The following is an 18,068-nucleotide window of genomic DNA, read 5'->3' as shown; positions in this document are numbered from 1 at the left end:
TTGATTTCTTCCTAATAAATGCTGTAAATAGTTAAAATGTATGCAGAAAACATTTCCATGACAGAGTATTCTTAGGAAATTTGTTCCATATAAGGGGTTTTGTTGATCCCTATAATTTAAGAGATTTTTAAGAAAATGAACCCCACATCTACCTCTGCAAATCTATTCATCCATCCATCCATCCATCATCCATCCATCCACTAACTTCTTTTCCCCAGTAAATGGTCATTTATAAATATTATTTTCCTAGGTAGCTCAGAGCAAATACCAAAGTGGCTGGGTGCTATTGTAGGTGCTCTGCAAATATCACCTTGCTGATCTCATTCGTTTTTATTGTGTCTCACTTGAGTGGGAGGGAAAGATAGGAGAAAAAGGACACTAATGAGAATTAATGTATTTACAAGAATATCTACTACATATTAAAGAGCTAAGGTTTAGATGACATATTGTATATTTTTAAATGACTATTTCTCTTTAGAAACTACATTATTTCATGACTGGGCAGCATTAAATAAATTATACGGTTCTCAATTCAAATCAAGGGCAAAAGGATTTACTTGGGCATGATGTTGCTTTGTATCCCAAGTAATGTGATTGAAACATATAAAACCAAGAGGCTGCCCATGAAAATGGTGCTTTTAAAATACTGTCTACTTCATGGAAGGTCCAGGCTTCTCCCTCCTCCCATGGATAAATGGATTCAGAAATCCTCTTTGTCTTTAAAAGAACGGATCCCTTCTTGCCAGATAAGCACTCTGCTCAGTAGTGGCAACCATTTGGGTTTTCTCTTTTCAAGATCCAGCCATCACCTTCTCCCAATCCTTCCCATCACAGGTAACAAAAATGGTACAAAAATCTCAGTGAAGGGATACCAGGGAAAGGGTCCTCACAATGAGATCAGAGATCGAATTCCAATTTCATTCGGTAAAAAGAAAGGCCGCATTCTTCAAAACTATAAAATCGTATTTACTAGAGTTGGACATACTACCGACACATACAGTATTTTCAAAGTGGTGAGGAGTCTTGCATTTGCACATGAATCAGGCCGGAGGAAGAATCTATGGGCCAGAAATTCCCTTTAAGCGTCTCTGTGCTCTTATAACTCCATTTACACGAACACCGGGTGAGCACTCATATGAAGCAAAGGGGTATATAATCTACTGAAACTGATGAAGCTCTTACATTTCCTTTCAGTACTCCGCTGCCGCGTGACATTTGGCCAATGCACTTTTATGATGAGCAGAACAAGTGCTCCCCTGATTATAAATGTTATAGCTGGCTCTCTCCCTTTGCCCAAGAAGCAATCCAAATGGTATTGGAATTTTGTTGTTAATTAAACAAAAGCAAAATGAAAGGATGAGACTAGAGTTGCTCAAAAGAAGATTTATTACATTTGAGCATGAAACTAAGCCTAAACTTATTTGTCAACTAATGCAGAGGAAGGATTTTCTTCTTTGGTGAGTTCAAAGGGCCCGATTTAATGATGTTTAAAAAACAAGTAAATCAGCCAACAAAGAGAATCTTTCTCTTTTATGGTGGCTTGTTCCCTCCTCCCTTGTCCACATGCATCCACATACCAAAAAGCTATAGTGTAAATAGTATTTCTGTTTTGCACGAAAAATCTAATTATACAAACTCTCTTACACATGGAACCAATTGAACTATTAAAACTGAGAGGCGACAGGGAAGTATTTAATAAGATTCTAAGCCAGTTTTTTCCCCTTAAATCTGATATGGAAACATTTACAGCATTCCTCACTTTCCCACAAACTATTTTCTTTTTCAGCTTAAGTTTGCAACAAAGCCAAATAATCCCATTAAAATTCAGGATGTTATGATATTGGGAGTGAAATATTCTACTTGTCCAGATGCATTCTCTCTCTCTCTCTCTCTTCCTCTCCCTCTCTCTCAGGCAGCTGAGTTTATAGAAAAATTGCATTGCCAGTACTTCTGAGGCACTTTTTTCAAAGCACAATACTATGAATCTATTATTTTATGGCAGACAGAGGTCACTCCAAGACAAATGTGTGGGGGTACTGTGTGATTCTCATTATTCTATTAGTAGGGGATAGCATGGAACTTCACTTTGTAGAACTACAAAAGCAAAAGCCTATGTACTAGGAAACATCAACATTAAATCAAAATATTAAAATGTACTTTCCTTATTGTTTGGTGGGTGGTTACTGTTCATGAGGGGAGAAAGCAGTTTAAAATGTCTCATCCTCTCGCCTTTCCTCCAATCAACACAAATTATATTAGACAAAGTGGATAAAGACTGGCATTGACATCTTCCAAATAGCAAAATCTATTTTATAATTTAAAGACAAAAAAAAATGCTTTAGCTGCAGAGGGCATTTAAGTCGTTTTACACTTACAGGGCTAATGAAATGCAGGAATAGCATAAAAGTTTTTTGGGGGGGGCACGGGAGAATAGATTTTTTAACATAAGAAGTCGGTAAGAAACCTTAATAATTTTTCCTCCCAAATAATTTTAAGGGCTTAAGAGCGCGGATCACGGGAGGTTTCCTCTCTTTTACTTATATGAATTGCATATTCCACAAATGATTAAATCCCATTTCCCTCAAGCCACAGGGGAAAAGAGAAAATTTGCTGTGGGCACGTTATATAGAAAGATTTAATCTCAAGTAGCTCATCTTAACGTCCAGAACGTTTCGGCTTGTTAATAATTAATAAAAGAGATGCCACCCAATCTGTAGTGAAGAAAGGCAAAGCTCGGTGATCTGAAAGTAAACCCAGCGCAGATACCGAACTGGTGTCCTTCATTCCAGATTGCAACAAAACCCGAACCTAGCAAACGTTTAACGAGCGCTTGGCGCCCGCACGGGTGGGCAGGACCCGCAGGACAGTCTGGGTCTGCACAATTGCTGCGCATTAGGGAAGCCGCGTCCGCCACAAAAAGATGGGGCTCTAAATCCCCAAGCCTGGCGGCCGGGCCTGCCAAGCCGTTCGGGCAGATTATCCACGGCGACGAACCTGCGGGCGCACAAGCGGGCAGCGTGCTGCGGGCTGAGTTTCTCCGGAGCTGTTTGCAACCGTCCCAAGAGCGAATCTCGGTTTCTCCGGCAGCGAGGCGACTTCCTGCACACCTCCAAACTTTAGTTTTCCCATCAGAAAGTTCCCTGACTTGCCACGATTTCTCTCCTTCTCACCTGAGAGGACCTGGAACCAGTCCTTCCTCCAACCAGATCCCCTTCCCCTAACCAGATCCCCTTCCCCTCCCGCCCCCGGCCCGGCTACGGAGTCCTGATGAGGGCGGAAGGCCGGGCCGGGAGGCTTGGCCGCGACTAACCCGCGCCCGTCGGCCCTCTCAGCACGGTCTAACCTCCGCCCCCTGCCCGCGGATCCCGTGGGCTGCCGAGTTCCTCCCCACCTCCATCCACCAGCCAAAGTGTCAAGCGGGGGTGCGCCGCTGCTCCCTGGGCCGCCAAGGGCGTCTTGGCACGCTCTAGGCGCCCGTCTAGCTCCGGCCCGCGCGCTTTCGGAAGTGGCCGCGGCGGGACACAGCGCGGGACACAGCGCGGACCTGCGGCACTTGCCCGGCCGGTGGCCGCTGAGACGCTCGGGACCGCAGGGGGAGGGCGCAAGGCCTGGGGCGCTGACCAGTCCCCGGGGATGACATCGCGACCGCGCGCAAGCACGGCCCTGCCCGGCCGCGGCGCCTCCCCGACCTAGGCCGGAGCTGTCCGGGGTGCGGGCCCTGGGGACCGGCCGCGGGCGTCCCCGGCTTCCTCTGAACTCCGCAGACCCTCCCCTTCCTTCCCGAAGCGCGGCGACTCCCGGCAAACTTTCTTTTGGGAGCCCCGCTGGGTGCCAGCGGACCCAGGAGACTGACAGGAGCCGGAGGGGGCAGCACAGGGGGATCCACCCCGTGCGCCTTTGCCCCCAATCGGAGACAGGCCGATCCCGTGGCCGGGCTCAGGTGGCTCCGCGGCAGTGGCCCAGAAGGCCCTGGCGGGGCCCCCGCGCCGAGCCCCGGGCAGTACGTGCGTTCTGGCAGGCGCGCCCACCCCTCCCCCTGCGCGCCCTCCTCCCCGCCCCCCGGAGCCGCCAGCCCACCCGGCCCCGGCGGGGCGCCCGGGCTCACCTTTCATCGCTGCGATCACAAAATACATCATTTAAGCCGCGGTGCGGAGAGCGCAGGGAGAGCGGATGGTCCGACCCCGGAGCCCCCTCTGCCGCCGCCGCGCCGCCGCCGCCCGAGCCACAGCAGCAGCTGCCGCAGCTGCCCGCCCGCCGAGAGCCATCCCGAGCCATAAGAGGCTCCATGTGACCGGCTGACATCACGGCCGCCGCTCTGTTTACACCGCGCCCCTCCGCTTCCTCCCGGGGCGGGAGGCGGGAGGCGGGAGGCGGGAGGCAGGCGCGCCCCAGCGCCGCGCCCCGCCCCGCCCCCGCGGGCAGGTGAGCAGCGGCGGCGGCTCGGCTGGCCCACCCCGGCCGGGCCTGCCCTCCCGCGCCCCGGGCCCTCGCCCGGGCGCCCGCCTTCCCCTCGCCTTCGGGATCACCTGTGGCCGCCGGTCGCTTTTCTGCACGCAGCGCCCCGCGGAACGCGTCTCTGACCACTTTCTCCCCCCACTCAGTGGGGCAAGAGGCTCGCAACCCGACGCCACTCTCCCGCTGCCTTCCCGGAGCCCTTGGGGGCGATGAATGCGCCAGCTCGTTGGTGGAAAAGACAGGTTTGATCTGGGGAGCTACGGTCACCCTCATTTCCTAGAGCGCCCCAGCTCTAATTGGAAGGTACGGCCCCCTCTTGGGCCGCGAAGGACGAAGCCACTGGGACGGTCTGGGGAGTGAAGTAAGCTCCTCCGAAGTCTTTCTGGAGAGACTCGGCCTGGGCAGGGGAACTCCGCCCACCCAACGCTTGGCAACCCTTGGATATTGGCAGTTATACCAATAACCAAGGTCCTGGTCTACACCTGTTCCCCCGACCCCCTTCCCCGCGTCCAAGACCACTGATAACCTGCAAGGAGAGCCGGAAATTGTACGTGAATCACCTAAATGAACTCCAGTTGCCAGCTGATTTGAGCCGCTCAATTCCCAGGCTCTTCCATATCTCTCCAGAGAACTCATCTACAAGTAGGAAAAGCTATCGTTTTCATACCCTAGAAATGAAACATTGTGGTATTTTTGACAGAAAAAAAAGACCTCTAAAGGTGAACTTTGTACATTTTAACATGCAACTGAGACTTAATTCCCTCTAAACTTTGAAGCTTACTTCTTTTTACTGTCCTTATGGAACTGTAAATCATGACGTTATTATTTTACAGATCAATCTCTTTACGATGAATTTCAGATGCTACGTACCCAGAATCTGCATCAAAACTTTGGTCAGGGAGTCTATAGTACCGAGCATAACAGAAAAAATTCTGAAAAGCCAAGTTTGCGTACCTATTGCGGTTCCTTCACGAAATTTCATGCTGCTTTATTTTCTGTTGGTCTGTTTCCACTCACAGCTTAAAAATCAGATGGCTATTAGCTGTTGCATTCATGATGATTAAACAAGGATAATTCTAGCATATTTTTTTCTCCATGTGAGTTGCTCTTGCCCCTGAGTTGGGCCACAATTTAAAACACAAGCAGATAATCAGCACTGTAGAAAACAAGGATTCATACAACACTCCCTCCCCAGCCCCCTTTCAAGGCAAAATTGAGGCTTCCAAGCATTTATACAGCGCTCTGATTTAGAAGGTCAATAAAGTTCATTGTCCTTCAGTCAAGCCATGGCTTTATAAAAGTTTGATTTCAGATAAATTCATTCTAATACAGTTTTTTTCTTTTAGATTTTTCCCCCCAAATAAAACTACAAAGAAAATAAATTGTAAAAATGTGAACCCAAGACCTACCCATGTTAACTCAGCTGTTCAGCCATAGCGAAGTGGACAGGAGTTTCAAATGAATCAACCATACCCACTGTAATGTTTACAATTATGAAATTAAATCACACCATGTTCCTATGATGCAACTATATCTCCCAATGAGGCAACGCCCCTCAGTTACACGGACACCATCATTCAAATTTGGTTCTTGATTTCCCTTGTGTTAGCGACTAATGCCAAACTATCCTATAAGCAGGTCCCAGGTACAATTTTCTTTCTTTTGTATCGTTAAAGGATGGAAAACCATTGGAGATTGCATCCTGGTAAGTATGTTCTTCCATACTCAATGCAAATGAACCCAGATATACAACTCCGAGAATTCACAATGCTACTTTAAAACAGTATCCTGCTTTAGAAAACAATGTTTTCAAAATAACCAAATCTGTTAGCTCTAGCCTGCCTGTCAGACATCTGACTCCAAGGTGAATAGTCTGACATCACTAGTAATCAGTATTTATTTCCAGATCATTTCAACTGAAATCAGTCATTGGGAACAACATGTAATGTGACATCTGCTCCTGTAGTTACAAGTAGAATCATTCATTCTATAGATATGTCCCCAATAGAAATATAATCTCAAGTACTTATCTGAAATATTTACACATTTATTCAACAAAGACATTTCCAGAATAATGTAATACTGACCTTGCCCTTTAGTGATGTATTTCATTCACTTCCTACAACTAATGAGCAACAATTTCAGATATGAAGTCCTAACCTTCCAATGTAGCTAGATGCTATTTGTAATACATGCCTCTATTAAATGTCTTCAGCTTTTAACCCAGGTTATATTACTGTTCTTTATCTTAACACAAAGCTCTTTGAGAATAAAAACTAGAGGCTGCTTTTTTTTTTTTTAACCACTCAAAATGCACATTTTCTATGACATTATAAGGTCCCAACCAAACAGATCAGTCAGGATTAAAAGGGAACATCTCCCATATTGAAGGGACATCTCCCTTCAGTAATACCAAATTGGAGCCATAAATGATACATTTTAGCACAAACTTTTACCCACTGTATATTAAAATACAATCATGTAAAAAGTGGGCATGGTGGCACATGCCTGTAATCCCAGCACTTTGAGAGGTCAAGGCAGGTGGATCACTTGAGGTCAGGAGTTCAAGACCAGCCTGGGCAACATGGTGAAACCCCATCTCTGCAAAAATACAAAAATAAGCCAGGCGTGGTGGTGCATGCCTGTAATCCCAGCTACTACTCGCGAGGCTAAGGCATAAGAATTGCTTGAACCCCGGAGGTTGAGGTTGCAGTGAGCCAAGATCACACCACTACACTCCAGCCTGGGCGACAGAGCAAGAATCTGTCTCAAGGAAAAAAAAAATATACAATCGTAGAAATACAATAAAACATTAAAATGCAATAAATATGTAGGAATACTTGTCTGGATTTTATTAAACAAATGCTTATGAGTGCCGACTGTAAGGGAGAACACCATGCTAAGGAATATATTCTTTCTTTTTCTTTTTACCAAGTGTTCTGAAAAAAAAAAAAGTAAAGTAAATATTGCTTACATGAAGATAATTAAACAGAATGGGACTTCTTTACCAGGAATGGGAGTTTGTTATATATTAATTTGCAGCTCAAAGGTTTCTGTTGGCTAATCTTAGAAAAAGAAGGCATACAACATACTTATAAACACATGCAACTCATCTCAGAGCCTCCCAGGATGGTCATAGCCCCACGTGGTGTTCCTGTGTGCTGGGTTCCACATTCAATCTGTCATTTAGCGAGAAAGTAGAGAGACACTTCTAAAGCCAGGTTGTTCCCAAAAACACCTCGGGGAAAAGACTGGTGCATTTTTGTAGGAGTCTAGACTGGAGTATTATTAGTAAATTGGTGCCAATCTTCCTATGTTACAGGTTAAATAAATGATACTTGACTTTATAAGAGTATATTTTGTTTTTCACCACACAAGTTCTGATCTCATAATTTGCCACCCCAAATCATAGATATAATGCTACTGGGGAGAATGACAAACCAGTGGACTGGCAAATTTATCACGAATCTGCAAGTGGCTCCTAGGACAAAGGTGATTTCAAAGTTTGCTGATGCATGTGAGGCACAGCATTTTGGTTTTGTCTCACCCAGGCCCTGCGTCTCTCTCTCCAGTGTACGTCTGCTTGCTAATTCAATTAATTTCCTTATAGCTGAACAAGAAAGGGATCCGTGAAAGGTTAATGTGGTCCTAGGCAGCTTGATTCAATGGAGTCCTTAGCCACCACTGCACTGTGACCTTTAGGAGTTGAGTCATTCTGGTTGACATAGAGCCAGGGGACCAGGTTTCCCATAAACCAAATAGGGTCAGACCCAGAGAGTTCTAAAGCAAGGATACTTGGGAAGCTATGGACATGTCACAAACTAACCTAGAAGAGATCACAGCTTTACTTAAACTGGAGTCCAGAAGGAGCCAGTTTCTCATAAAGGAACACTTACAAATAGAGTAATACTGGGGAGACCCAGGAGCCAACAGTAAGACAAGGAGCTCTGCTATTTATGAGTGTAAAGAGGGAGGGGACAAGTGGATTAATGTGGTTTATCTGCCTTTTGCATGATTTTGAAACAAATACAAATGTAGATTGAAATATGCATGTATGTATACATATGCACAGTCCATGAAATATGGGTGAAATAAACTACATTTGGGTGGCAAGAGACACCCACAATTTTATACACTTACACCCACCCCCCTACACGTATTTCTCATAATCAGCCATACTTACTGAGTAGGTATTATACTGACACTGTGATGGAGAATTGAACAAGAATAAGACAGTAGCTCTGATTTTGAGAAGGTCACAAATCAGCTGACCTGTGCTCTGAAAACCGTAGAGTTCCATGAGTTGGTCCGAACATTCCTAAAGGTGTACCATGTCTGGCTGCCCATTGAAAAGATGTTTGCACAGCACTCTGCCACTCACTAACAGTTGATAGATGACTGCAAATCATTAGTGTGGCTATTAGTGTAATGGGATGTTGGAGGTGAAAGATTTGACTGAATGGAGACAATGGTGCAGGGCTTCTGGGGTTTCTGGAACCATATATTTCATATACCTATTAGGAAATTCAGAGGACTGGCTTATGTTTTGTAATCATCACAATAAGGAAAAGGGTAAAGTTCACAAGCATACAGAGCTGAGCAACCTCCACAGAATAGGTAGGTGGCAGGTGCCTCACTACACACACACCAGCCAAGGCAGGAAGGGGAGAAATGCAAACCAAGGCCAAGAGGGACCTCCATTCCTTTATGTCCCCATGTTGTGCCCTCACCGCATTCCTATACCTGGCAGTGGAACAGGCCGTTCAGGAATATATATATATATATATATATATATATGTAAGCGAACACAAGAAATACAAGTGAACTCAGAATCTGGAATCCTGGGTCCACGATAGTTTCACACTCGTCATTAACTTTCTACATCACATCGGGCAAGTCATTTTACCTTTGAGGACATCAGGCTCCTCAACTGTAGCCTGATGGAGTAGGAACTGACTGCAACGGGCCCCTACAACTCGAACATTCTGTGACTGCTTTCAGAATCATTCTCCATCCACTTTTCAGGGACACTTTCTTCCCTTTCTCTGTACTGTGCCATGTCTGCTTACTTCTCCAAGAAGCCTTCTTTGTTTGCTTGAACTCCATGGTATGGTGGAATGGGCTTTGGCATTGGATGAAGTTGGGCTCAAAATCAACCCACATCCCACTCACTAGCTGTATGAGCTTGAGCAAACCTTTGTTTCACCATACAAGGAGAGTAGAGCCTTGTAGGGTCACTAGGAGGATTAAACAATATACAGAAAGGAAAAAGTGATATCTCTCAGTAGAGCTTACAAGCGGAACTGCCATCACCACCCCATCAGCCCCTACACTGTTAGACACACAGAGCCTGTGCGTGACAGAAAACGTTGACCGTTAATCACAATTTGTTGAAATGTTTCTCAGCATGCACTTTTGCTGAGCGTTCTACAATTTTGAAACTCGTGTGTGTGTGTGGTGTATATGAAACAAGTACAGTCGACCCTTGAACAACACAGATTTGACATGTGTAGGTTCACTTATACGAGAATTTTTCTTCCACTTCTGCCACCCCCAAGACAGTAAGACTAACCCTTTTTTCCTCCTCAGCCTACTCACCGTGAAGACGATGAGGATGAAGACCTTTATGACAATCCACTTCCACTTAAATGAATAGTAAGCATAATTTCTCTTCCTTACGATTTTCTTAATAACATTTTATTTTTTCTATGTTACTTTATTGTAAGAATACAATATATAATACATACAACATACAAAATATATGTTAATTGATTGCCTATTTTATTGGCAATGCTTCTAGTCAACAGTAGGCTATTAGTAGTTAAGTTTTGGGGGATTCAAAAGTTATATGCAGATTTTTTTACTATAAGGGGGTCAGCACTTTTAACCCCTACGTTGTTCAGGGATCAACTGTATTTATTAAGCACCTGCTAAGTATTGAGGACACAAAGATGGATAAGAATTAAATTGCCCATTGGCCTAAGAGGCCCTGTGGTCTAGCAGACTTTTTGTGTCTTATTTCCTGTAGGAGAGGAAGTTCCCATACAATGAGCAATGACTAAACACCTTCTGTGTGCATTACACTGTGCTAGTATGTGAAGAGGACGGGACAAAGATCAAGACATCAGTCTATCCTTCAAGGAGCTTGCAATCTAGTAGGAAATAAATGCAGTGCTTATAATGTAAGGCAGAATGTGTGGCACATACTCAAAGTGTTCCAGAAATAAAGTACTATGTAAGTCAAGAATAAGAGCGGTTACTGTGTGCAGGGTTCATCTGAAACTTTAAGAGAAGAACTTCATGAAGGAGATTTGAGTTAGACCTTGAAGGCCAAATCACATCTTGGTGGATAGAAGTAAAAATGAAAAGCCTCTCAAAAGGAGGATGGAACACAGTTGTAAAAGTACAGGCTGGGTGCTGTGGCTCATGCCTGTAGTCCCAGCACTTTCGGAGGCCAAGGTGGGCAGATCACCTGAGGTCAGGAGTGTGAGACCAGCCTGGTCAACATGGCGAAACCCCATCTCTACTAAAAATACAAAACTTAGCTGGGTGTGGTGGCAGGTGCCTGTAATCTCAGCTACTCGGGAGGCTGAGGCAGGAGGACCACTTGAATCCGGGAGGCAGAGGCTGCAGTGAGCCGAGATCATTCCACTACACTCCAGCCTGGGCGACAGAGCAAGACTCTGTCTTAAAAAAGTAGAGAAAATAAAAGAACACAGTTGTAAAAGTGCAGAGACAGAAAATACATTTCTCACTAAAGGAAACTAATAGTGAGCATTTACCATAGATAAAATACAGATAAGAAGGGGAGAAGGCCCAAAACGTAGGTTGTAGCTATTTCTTCTGCCTTCCCTCACAGTGCCCAGTACAGAGCTCTGCAAACTATACACTTTCAGAGAATGATTTTTGAAAAAATAATTGGAGGTAGAAGAAGGGAATTGTGCTTCAGAAAATAAATCTCTTTGCAGCTTGCCTATTTCAGAGTCTTATTGTAAGGATTAATAGTTGGTTTGATAGTCATAAAGTTAAATTACACTTAATAAAACACAGACAGCAAAAGAGTTCCACATCACAGCACACCGAGGAAGAATAAAACTAGAAATGGATGTTATTTCATCAGAGTGAAAAGCTAAGCAGAGCATTTTAGGATGAACAAGATAAATGGAATGTTATTTGATTTTGTATCTCATCCATTTCAGTTCTGAAAATTATCTGAGACAGTTCTATTAATATAGATGCTTCATATATAGGCCATATTTTATTTTTTAAAGAACTATCTTAAAAATATATTTTCAAATAATGGAGAAAAGATAAGCGGTTACAGATGGTTTTCCCTATTTTTGTCATGCATGATCAAGGACTGCAGAGTAACGTGGGCTTCATTGGGAAATCCAAATCTCGCGGCTAGGAGCGTTCCAGGAGCAAATGCTGGCATTATTTTGCTTTCACAGGGAAAATATGTTCCTGTTCAGTCAAGCAAAGTAATCAATTATTCTGCATTATGAAATACTCATTTTATAACTATTGACATTTCAGACAGTTGTGTCACATGTCAATAGTGGTTTTGATGCTCACATTTAAGCTCCAGCTTATAGGATGGGATTCATCTGGGCTGACAGTGTCTGATCAGAAGTCTATTCTCTGCTCTCAGAAGTCCATCTATTATTTATGTCCAGTCCTACACTGTGGCAGTCTGTTGTGAGTGCTAAAACAAGAATAGATTTGGGTATTTTTTTGTTTTAATAAAAAAGGTTAAAATTTTCTCAGTATATTAGATCCACATTTTAAAAAGTCAATCTTCTCTTAAAAACTCTTCCTACATTTTGTAAGATAGAGGTAGATTAAATTAGGCTTTCCAGTCAGAAGTTCCAAAATTCATGTTAGATTTTTAGCATCTAGTGAAGCCTTGTGTCCCCAAAAATAATTTTGTGAAATCAATATGGCTTTCCAATCATTGTATAATACCATTGCTGTTGCTGCTACTACCTATCCTACTGTTAGCCATTCCTCGAAACTTCTTGCGTGGCAAGCATTGATTTTATGCTCTTTTAAAAAATCATTTCATTTACTGAAAAACATTCTGTACTTTTATTACATTCATTTTACCAATGAGGAAACTGGGGCACAGAGAAATTAAGTGACTTGTCCAGGACGACAGGGCCAATAACTGGTGGAACCATAAGAAAAAATCCATGTACACTGATTCTAGCATGTGCAGTCATAAACATTATGCTGCAGCTCTCAGAAATTGAATTATTTTTTCCTTCAATTCAACACTACTTAGTATTTTGAAAATAGCAAGCTGACTTCTCCAGAAATCAAAAAGTACTACCCTAATAACATCTAGGCATGTGTGCGAGAAATTCTTTTATCACTGGCTTCTGTAATTGAGCAAGGTTAGCATGTGTCATTATGAATTATTGCACAATTTGGTAAATTATTTAATTACTACTAATGAGGAAACATACTGTACATGGTTGTAATTATCCTGTTGGAAAACAATGTTGCCATTTGTACATTTCAGAAACACTTGCTACATACTAAATTAACTCTTGAGGGAAGTTTATTTTGTATTTTGGAATAATCAAACAACTCTAAATGTTGTTAATGGATGTTAGATAGGATTACAAGGAAACTAAAAAATACACAAACCAAAGCTGACATCCCTAAAAGACTCCAAACAAATAACATCTGTTAAAAAGGTAAAAAATAACGATTTCATAGTTCACAATATTCTACAGAAAAAGCACAAGATATATTTACTGTTTTTACTTTTCTAAACTGTTTCACTGCTGCTCTTTTCACAGTTTTTGCAACATATATAATATAGCAATTTGTTCACCTACTTTAATCACCCAACAAATGGCTTTGATAGCACAATCATCTTAAGCAGAGCCATTTATTTTCAATGTACTTTGAGTAAACTGTTGTCTACGTTTATTAAGTGACTGTAGGATGCATAGTCTTGTTAGTTATAAAAGAACACAGTACATACATAGCCTTGGGATGTTTTGACAACACATGTTAAGTAAAATATAGGTAAAAAATTTTCAAAATATAATACAAGTGAGAAAGAGTGACTTGTTTGTGTTAGCTACAGTATACTTTATTGAGAAACTCCTGATATGCATTATTGAATTTGTTGTAAAGCCTAAAGTACAGTAATAGTCTCAGAAAGCCCGACTCGCCCATTATTTCAAAGGTTAGGTACATGTTATATGGTGAAACTGACTTTCATAAACCAGAATGCAATGGTGATTTGATTTACAACATCTTTGCTCCTTGAAATATAACAGAGGTGATGTAGCAAAGCCATTATAAACAAGGAAGAATAAAAAAGGGAAATGTCAGAGTTCAAGACACTCAAAGAGGGCATATGGTACGTCTCTCTGCGTCCAAGAACACGAACAGTTAAACTTTCTGTTTCTGACAGTTGCCTATCATTAAATAATCATATACAAGCAAGATAAGTGATATTATCATATTTGCTCTGTTGTCATGTTTGTTATATTATCCCAAGGTCAACTGCCATTTAACTGCATGATCCAAATCAAACAAAAGTTTTGTCCTCTTATGAATAATGCATATATTGGAATCATATTATGATTTGCAGATTTTAGCACTTGTCAAAAAAGCAGTAAGAAACTGTTTCCTGTCACCATGTTAGATTTAGGCACAACAAAACAAGGGAAAAGAAAACATGTTTTATATGTTCAGAGAGATCACTGCTCAATTTGCAGCATAACGTAAATTACTACATAGTGGTTATTTTACACTAACGGTATTTTATCAACTAGAACTACTGTAAAACATATAGGGTGCTCTCTATTTTAATGGTATTTTCTGATGTCACCGTGTCAAACTAGAAGAATTGCACTTTGGTTCGTCTTTCAGATCTCAGTTTTTTAATCTTATTAAAACATAATTTACATATTGGGAAACTCCCCCTTTTTAGGATACAGGTCTTTGAGTTTTGACTAAGGCATTGAATTGTGTAACCACCAACACAATCAAGACACAGAACAGTTCTATCCCCTTTCCCCCAATATTGCTCTGTGCCCCTTTACAGCTAACCCTCCACCCCAAATCCTGGCAACCAGAGATGTTTTCTGTCCCTACAGCTTTGCCTTTAAAGAATATTATTTCAGTGGAATACTATATTATGGAGCCTGTTGACTGGTTTCTTCCACTCAGCATAAAGCATTTGAGATTCATCTCGTGTTGTCAAGTGCAATAATTTGCTCCGTTTTATTGTTGAGTAATATTCCATTCCACAGTTTGTTTATTCATTCCCCAACTGAAGGACAGTTGAGTTGTTTCCATTTTATGGCAATCAAAAATAAAGCTGGTATAAATATTCATGGTACAGGTGGTGGTGTGAACCTACATTTACATTTATATTGGTAAATACCTAGGAATGGGACTGTTAGATCCTATGGGGTGGATGTATACATTTAATTATACTAAATGCTTGATGGTTTCCAGAGTAGCTGTGCCATTTTGCATTCCTATCAGCAATGTATGAGAGTTCCAGTTGCTCCATATCCTCTCCAGCACGTGGTGGTGTTGAATATTTATTCATTCATTGTTGATTTTGGTTCTTCAAAATAGTTGAGTTCTATAAAGTTCCCAGGAACACTGAATTTTAAAAGACAAAATTATTCCTCCTAGAGGAAATACAGGGTTAAGTTTCTGTGAGTCTGTGCTCATAACTTTTTGGTCAACCAATCAATATATAACTTTGTTTTATGTGTATTTCCATTTAAAGACATCTTATTTAGTATGTAATTGTTGATTCAGTAACATTGCACTGGCAGCCAATGCGGTATAACTCATGGCTAGAGAAAGCTTATGTCACATATTGTCTCCATTAAGACACATCACAATCTTCTCGTGCTTGAACACTAGACAGCACTTCAGCAAGCACTGTGTTTGGGGATCATTTTAAACAGTGAGACTACCAACCAAAAACACAAACGGGGTTGGGCATGGTGGCTCACGCCTGTAATCTCAGCACTTTGGGAGGCTTAGGTAAGTGGATCACCTGAGGTCGGGAGTTTGAGACCAGCCTGGCCAACATGGTGAAACCCCATCTCTACTGAAAACACAAAAAAATTAGCCGGGCTTGGTGGTGTGCGCCTGTAATCCCAGCTACTCCGGAGGCTGCGGCAGGAGAATCGCTTGAACCCGGGAGGCGGAGCTTGCAGTGAGCCGAGATCACACCACTGAACTCCAGCCTGGGTGACAGAGTGAGACTCTGTCTCAAAAAAAAAAAAAAAAAAGCACGAACATTAGAAAAATATGGCATTGAACAGACTTTAAAAAGGACACCTGTTTATAACATGACAACTGAAACAAGAGGGCGGAACATCACCTCAATGGACCTCAGTGGGGAACCTGTTCCAGGACGCTGTGTGCACATACTTGTCTGCCAATGACCGCATAGCCAGTGTTGATTCTGGGGTTATAAATAAATTTTAGTGAGTATGCAAATTTGTAAACACAAAATCCTCCAGTAATGTGAATGGACTGACCTTGTTTATCTGCTTATTTTTGCCATTCTATGGTCTAAGTTTAAATGTCACTGCCCTATAGACATCTTGTTCTTCTCTTTGTAAACCTGATTTGTCACCCTCTTTTCAAATCATTTGTTATCTTTTCTGCCTTCTTCTTTAGACTCTGCACACTAGAGTCAGGAAACATACCTGCCTATTCACCATTGTATTCCTTATATCATTAAGGCTTACCGTAGTGCCTGGCATACATAGACGTTGAGTAAATATTTGTTGAATCAGTGAATACTTCTTTGGAAGTAGCATATATGGGAGAAAAAGCACTGGAATTGGAGTTGGAAAATCTGATTTTCCATTCTAGTTCCAACAGTGGCTTTGTGATTGGTGACAAGTTACTTATATTCTTTGAGCTTCGATTTCTTCTCCTGTACAACCGAAAAGCTAACACCTATCTTTATAGATGATTTTAAGATCTTAAAAGTCAGGCAATAAACATGAAAACCATGAGTATCTGGCACACTGTTGATACTCAATAATCACTGGATTGGAGTGGTTTATGACCTACCACTAGACATTTATAACTGTATGAGCAATATAAAATGTACTAACAAACAGTGTGAACAGTAAGTTTATTTGGACATACAGATAGTGCTAACTCTCCATGTATTTGGCATTATATATACTCAGAGCACCCAAATAATTAAGAGAATTTTTCACTTTAGAAGTAGATCTTTTGTTATTCTGTCAACCTAGCTATGTTCTTCAGGCTCAAAGGTTCTACACACTATATACTATGTACATGTCACCATAAAAACTGATAATTTGTCTACTCCATTTCCAAAAAAAATCCTGAATGTTTAAAAGCAATTCTTCAGTAGTGTAGTTAGAATTTGTACTCTCTGGAAACAAGATTTTTTTTTGTTTCAAACACTCCTAGACAAACAAGGACATTTAGTTAAGAAGCTTATTATGATTCTGTCTGAAATGCTTTCTTACAAAAACCTACTGTATCCCTTAAGATTTCAAGGCAATAAAAACCAGTAATTTTTATAAAACTATGTCAATCTTCCCGCATATAACTAAGGCTAACAACACAATCTAAATGTTAAAATATAGTGGAAAAGAAACTACATAAACAATGCATAAGGTTACTTCACTCAAAATTTATACAAATGATTTTCTTACAAAATTATGATGATCAGATATGATTAATGACACTATTTAAGATTATTGGTCTTTAATAGAGGCAAAACATGATGACTCACTGACAAAGCAAGCTAATAGCAGGGAGGGAGAGATGCAAAGTTTGTATATTTGATTACAAAGCAGAACAGATAAGTAAAACCACAGAATCAATAATGATTATATTATACGAAACTTTCATTGTTTCCTAAGTTACATTTATATTAACTTTTCTGGAGACGACATTTTTAAAACATATAAATTGGCATTAGGAATCTGACAACAGTTCTAAATCAAACCTACGGTTTAAAACATCATTTGCCGACAGGCATCCTCCAAGTGTTTTCCACAGAGGCACATCACTTCGGATTATTCCCAGGCTATTTTAAATGATCTTGGACAGGGCTACTGAATGACTTGTCAGCGAACAGGAAAACATTATGACACCACTTCTCCAGATTTCTTCCCAGAACATGAAATATTTGGGATCGTTCTAATTGAATCAAGGCTAGCTTGAAAAAACAAGTTAAGCTTCACTTGAAAGCTTTCAGTTTTAACTGGAGGAATGCTTCTAACGTATGGCAGCTGGGCTCTGACTCACAGCAACCTTCAAATTCTGGCCAAAATGTCTGTTTCCTGAGATTGTGTCTGATATGCCTGTGCATCCCTGGTGGGGCCCAGCGAGCATTCGGTAAATGCTATTGTTGGAACGAATGAATGAATAAAGGGCTCCCAATTATGAGCTACAAATTCTTCCAGCAACAAAATAATCCCATAGGAAAGCTGCAATGTACTTGGAATTGATATCTACGAAGAGTTCTATTTTCAGCTCCTTTACAAATTATTTTTATCATTTATGCTCAACTTGGTCTTTCTTGTTTTTTTTTTTTTTTTAAACCAAGATGTGAAAAGCACAGA

The 18,068-nt window shown here is 41.5% G+C and overlaps 1 protein-coding gene and 1 long non-coding RNA gene across 6 annotated transcripts in view; both read right to left on the bottom strand.

Annotated features, from left to right (window-relative positions):
- Window positions 1–18,068, bottom strand: part of RORA (RAR related orphan receptor A) — a 753,017-nt gene that overhangs the window by 109,090 nt on the left and 625,859 nt on the right. For 2 of the 5 annotated variants that reach the window (XM_033189887.1, XM_033189888.1), the window contains exon 1: window positions 4,527–6,164. The exons of 2 other annotated variants lie outside the window; for them this stretch is intronic. In XM_033189887.1, the coding sequence (XP_033045778.1) occupies window positions 4,527–4,728 (202 nt within the window). In that variant the 5' untranslated portion in view covers window positions 4,729–6,164. Of the gene's footprint in view, window positions 1–4,105; window positions 4,354–4,526; window positions 6,165–18,068 lie in introns of those variants that run through there. One more of the 5 variants, XM_033189892.1, reaches the window with a different exon arrangement.
- Window positions 13,240–18,068, bottom strand: part of LOC117070563 — a 49,029-nt gene continuing 44,200 nt past the window's right edge. The window contains exons 2-3 of the long non-coding RNA XR_004431962.1: window positions 15,830–15,913; window positions 13,240–15,122 (exon numbers count right to left, since the gene is read on the bottom strand). This is a non-coding gene — a long non-coding RNA (uncharacterized LOC117070563). The remainder of the gene's footprint in view (window positions 15,123–15,829; window positions 15,914–18,068) is intronic.

This window comes from Trachypithecus francoisi, unplaced genomic scaffold, assembly GCF_009764315.1.
Source record: "Trachypithecus francoisi isolate TF-2019V2 unplaced genomic scaffold, Tfra_2.0 Lachesis_group3, whole genome shotgun sequence".
In the NCBI taxonomy this organism is placed as follows: Eukaryota; Metazoa; Chordata; class Mammalia; order Primates; family Cercopithecidae; genus Trachypithecus; species Trachypithecus francoisi.
The sequence above is the reverse complement of the archived record's forward strand: the minus strand, read 5'-3'. Positions and strand labels throughout refer to the sequence as shown.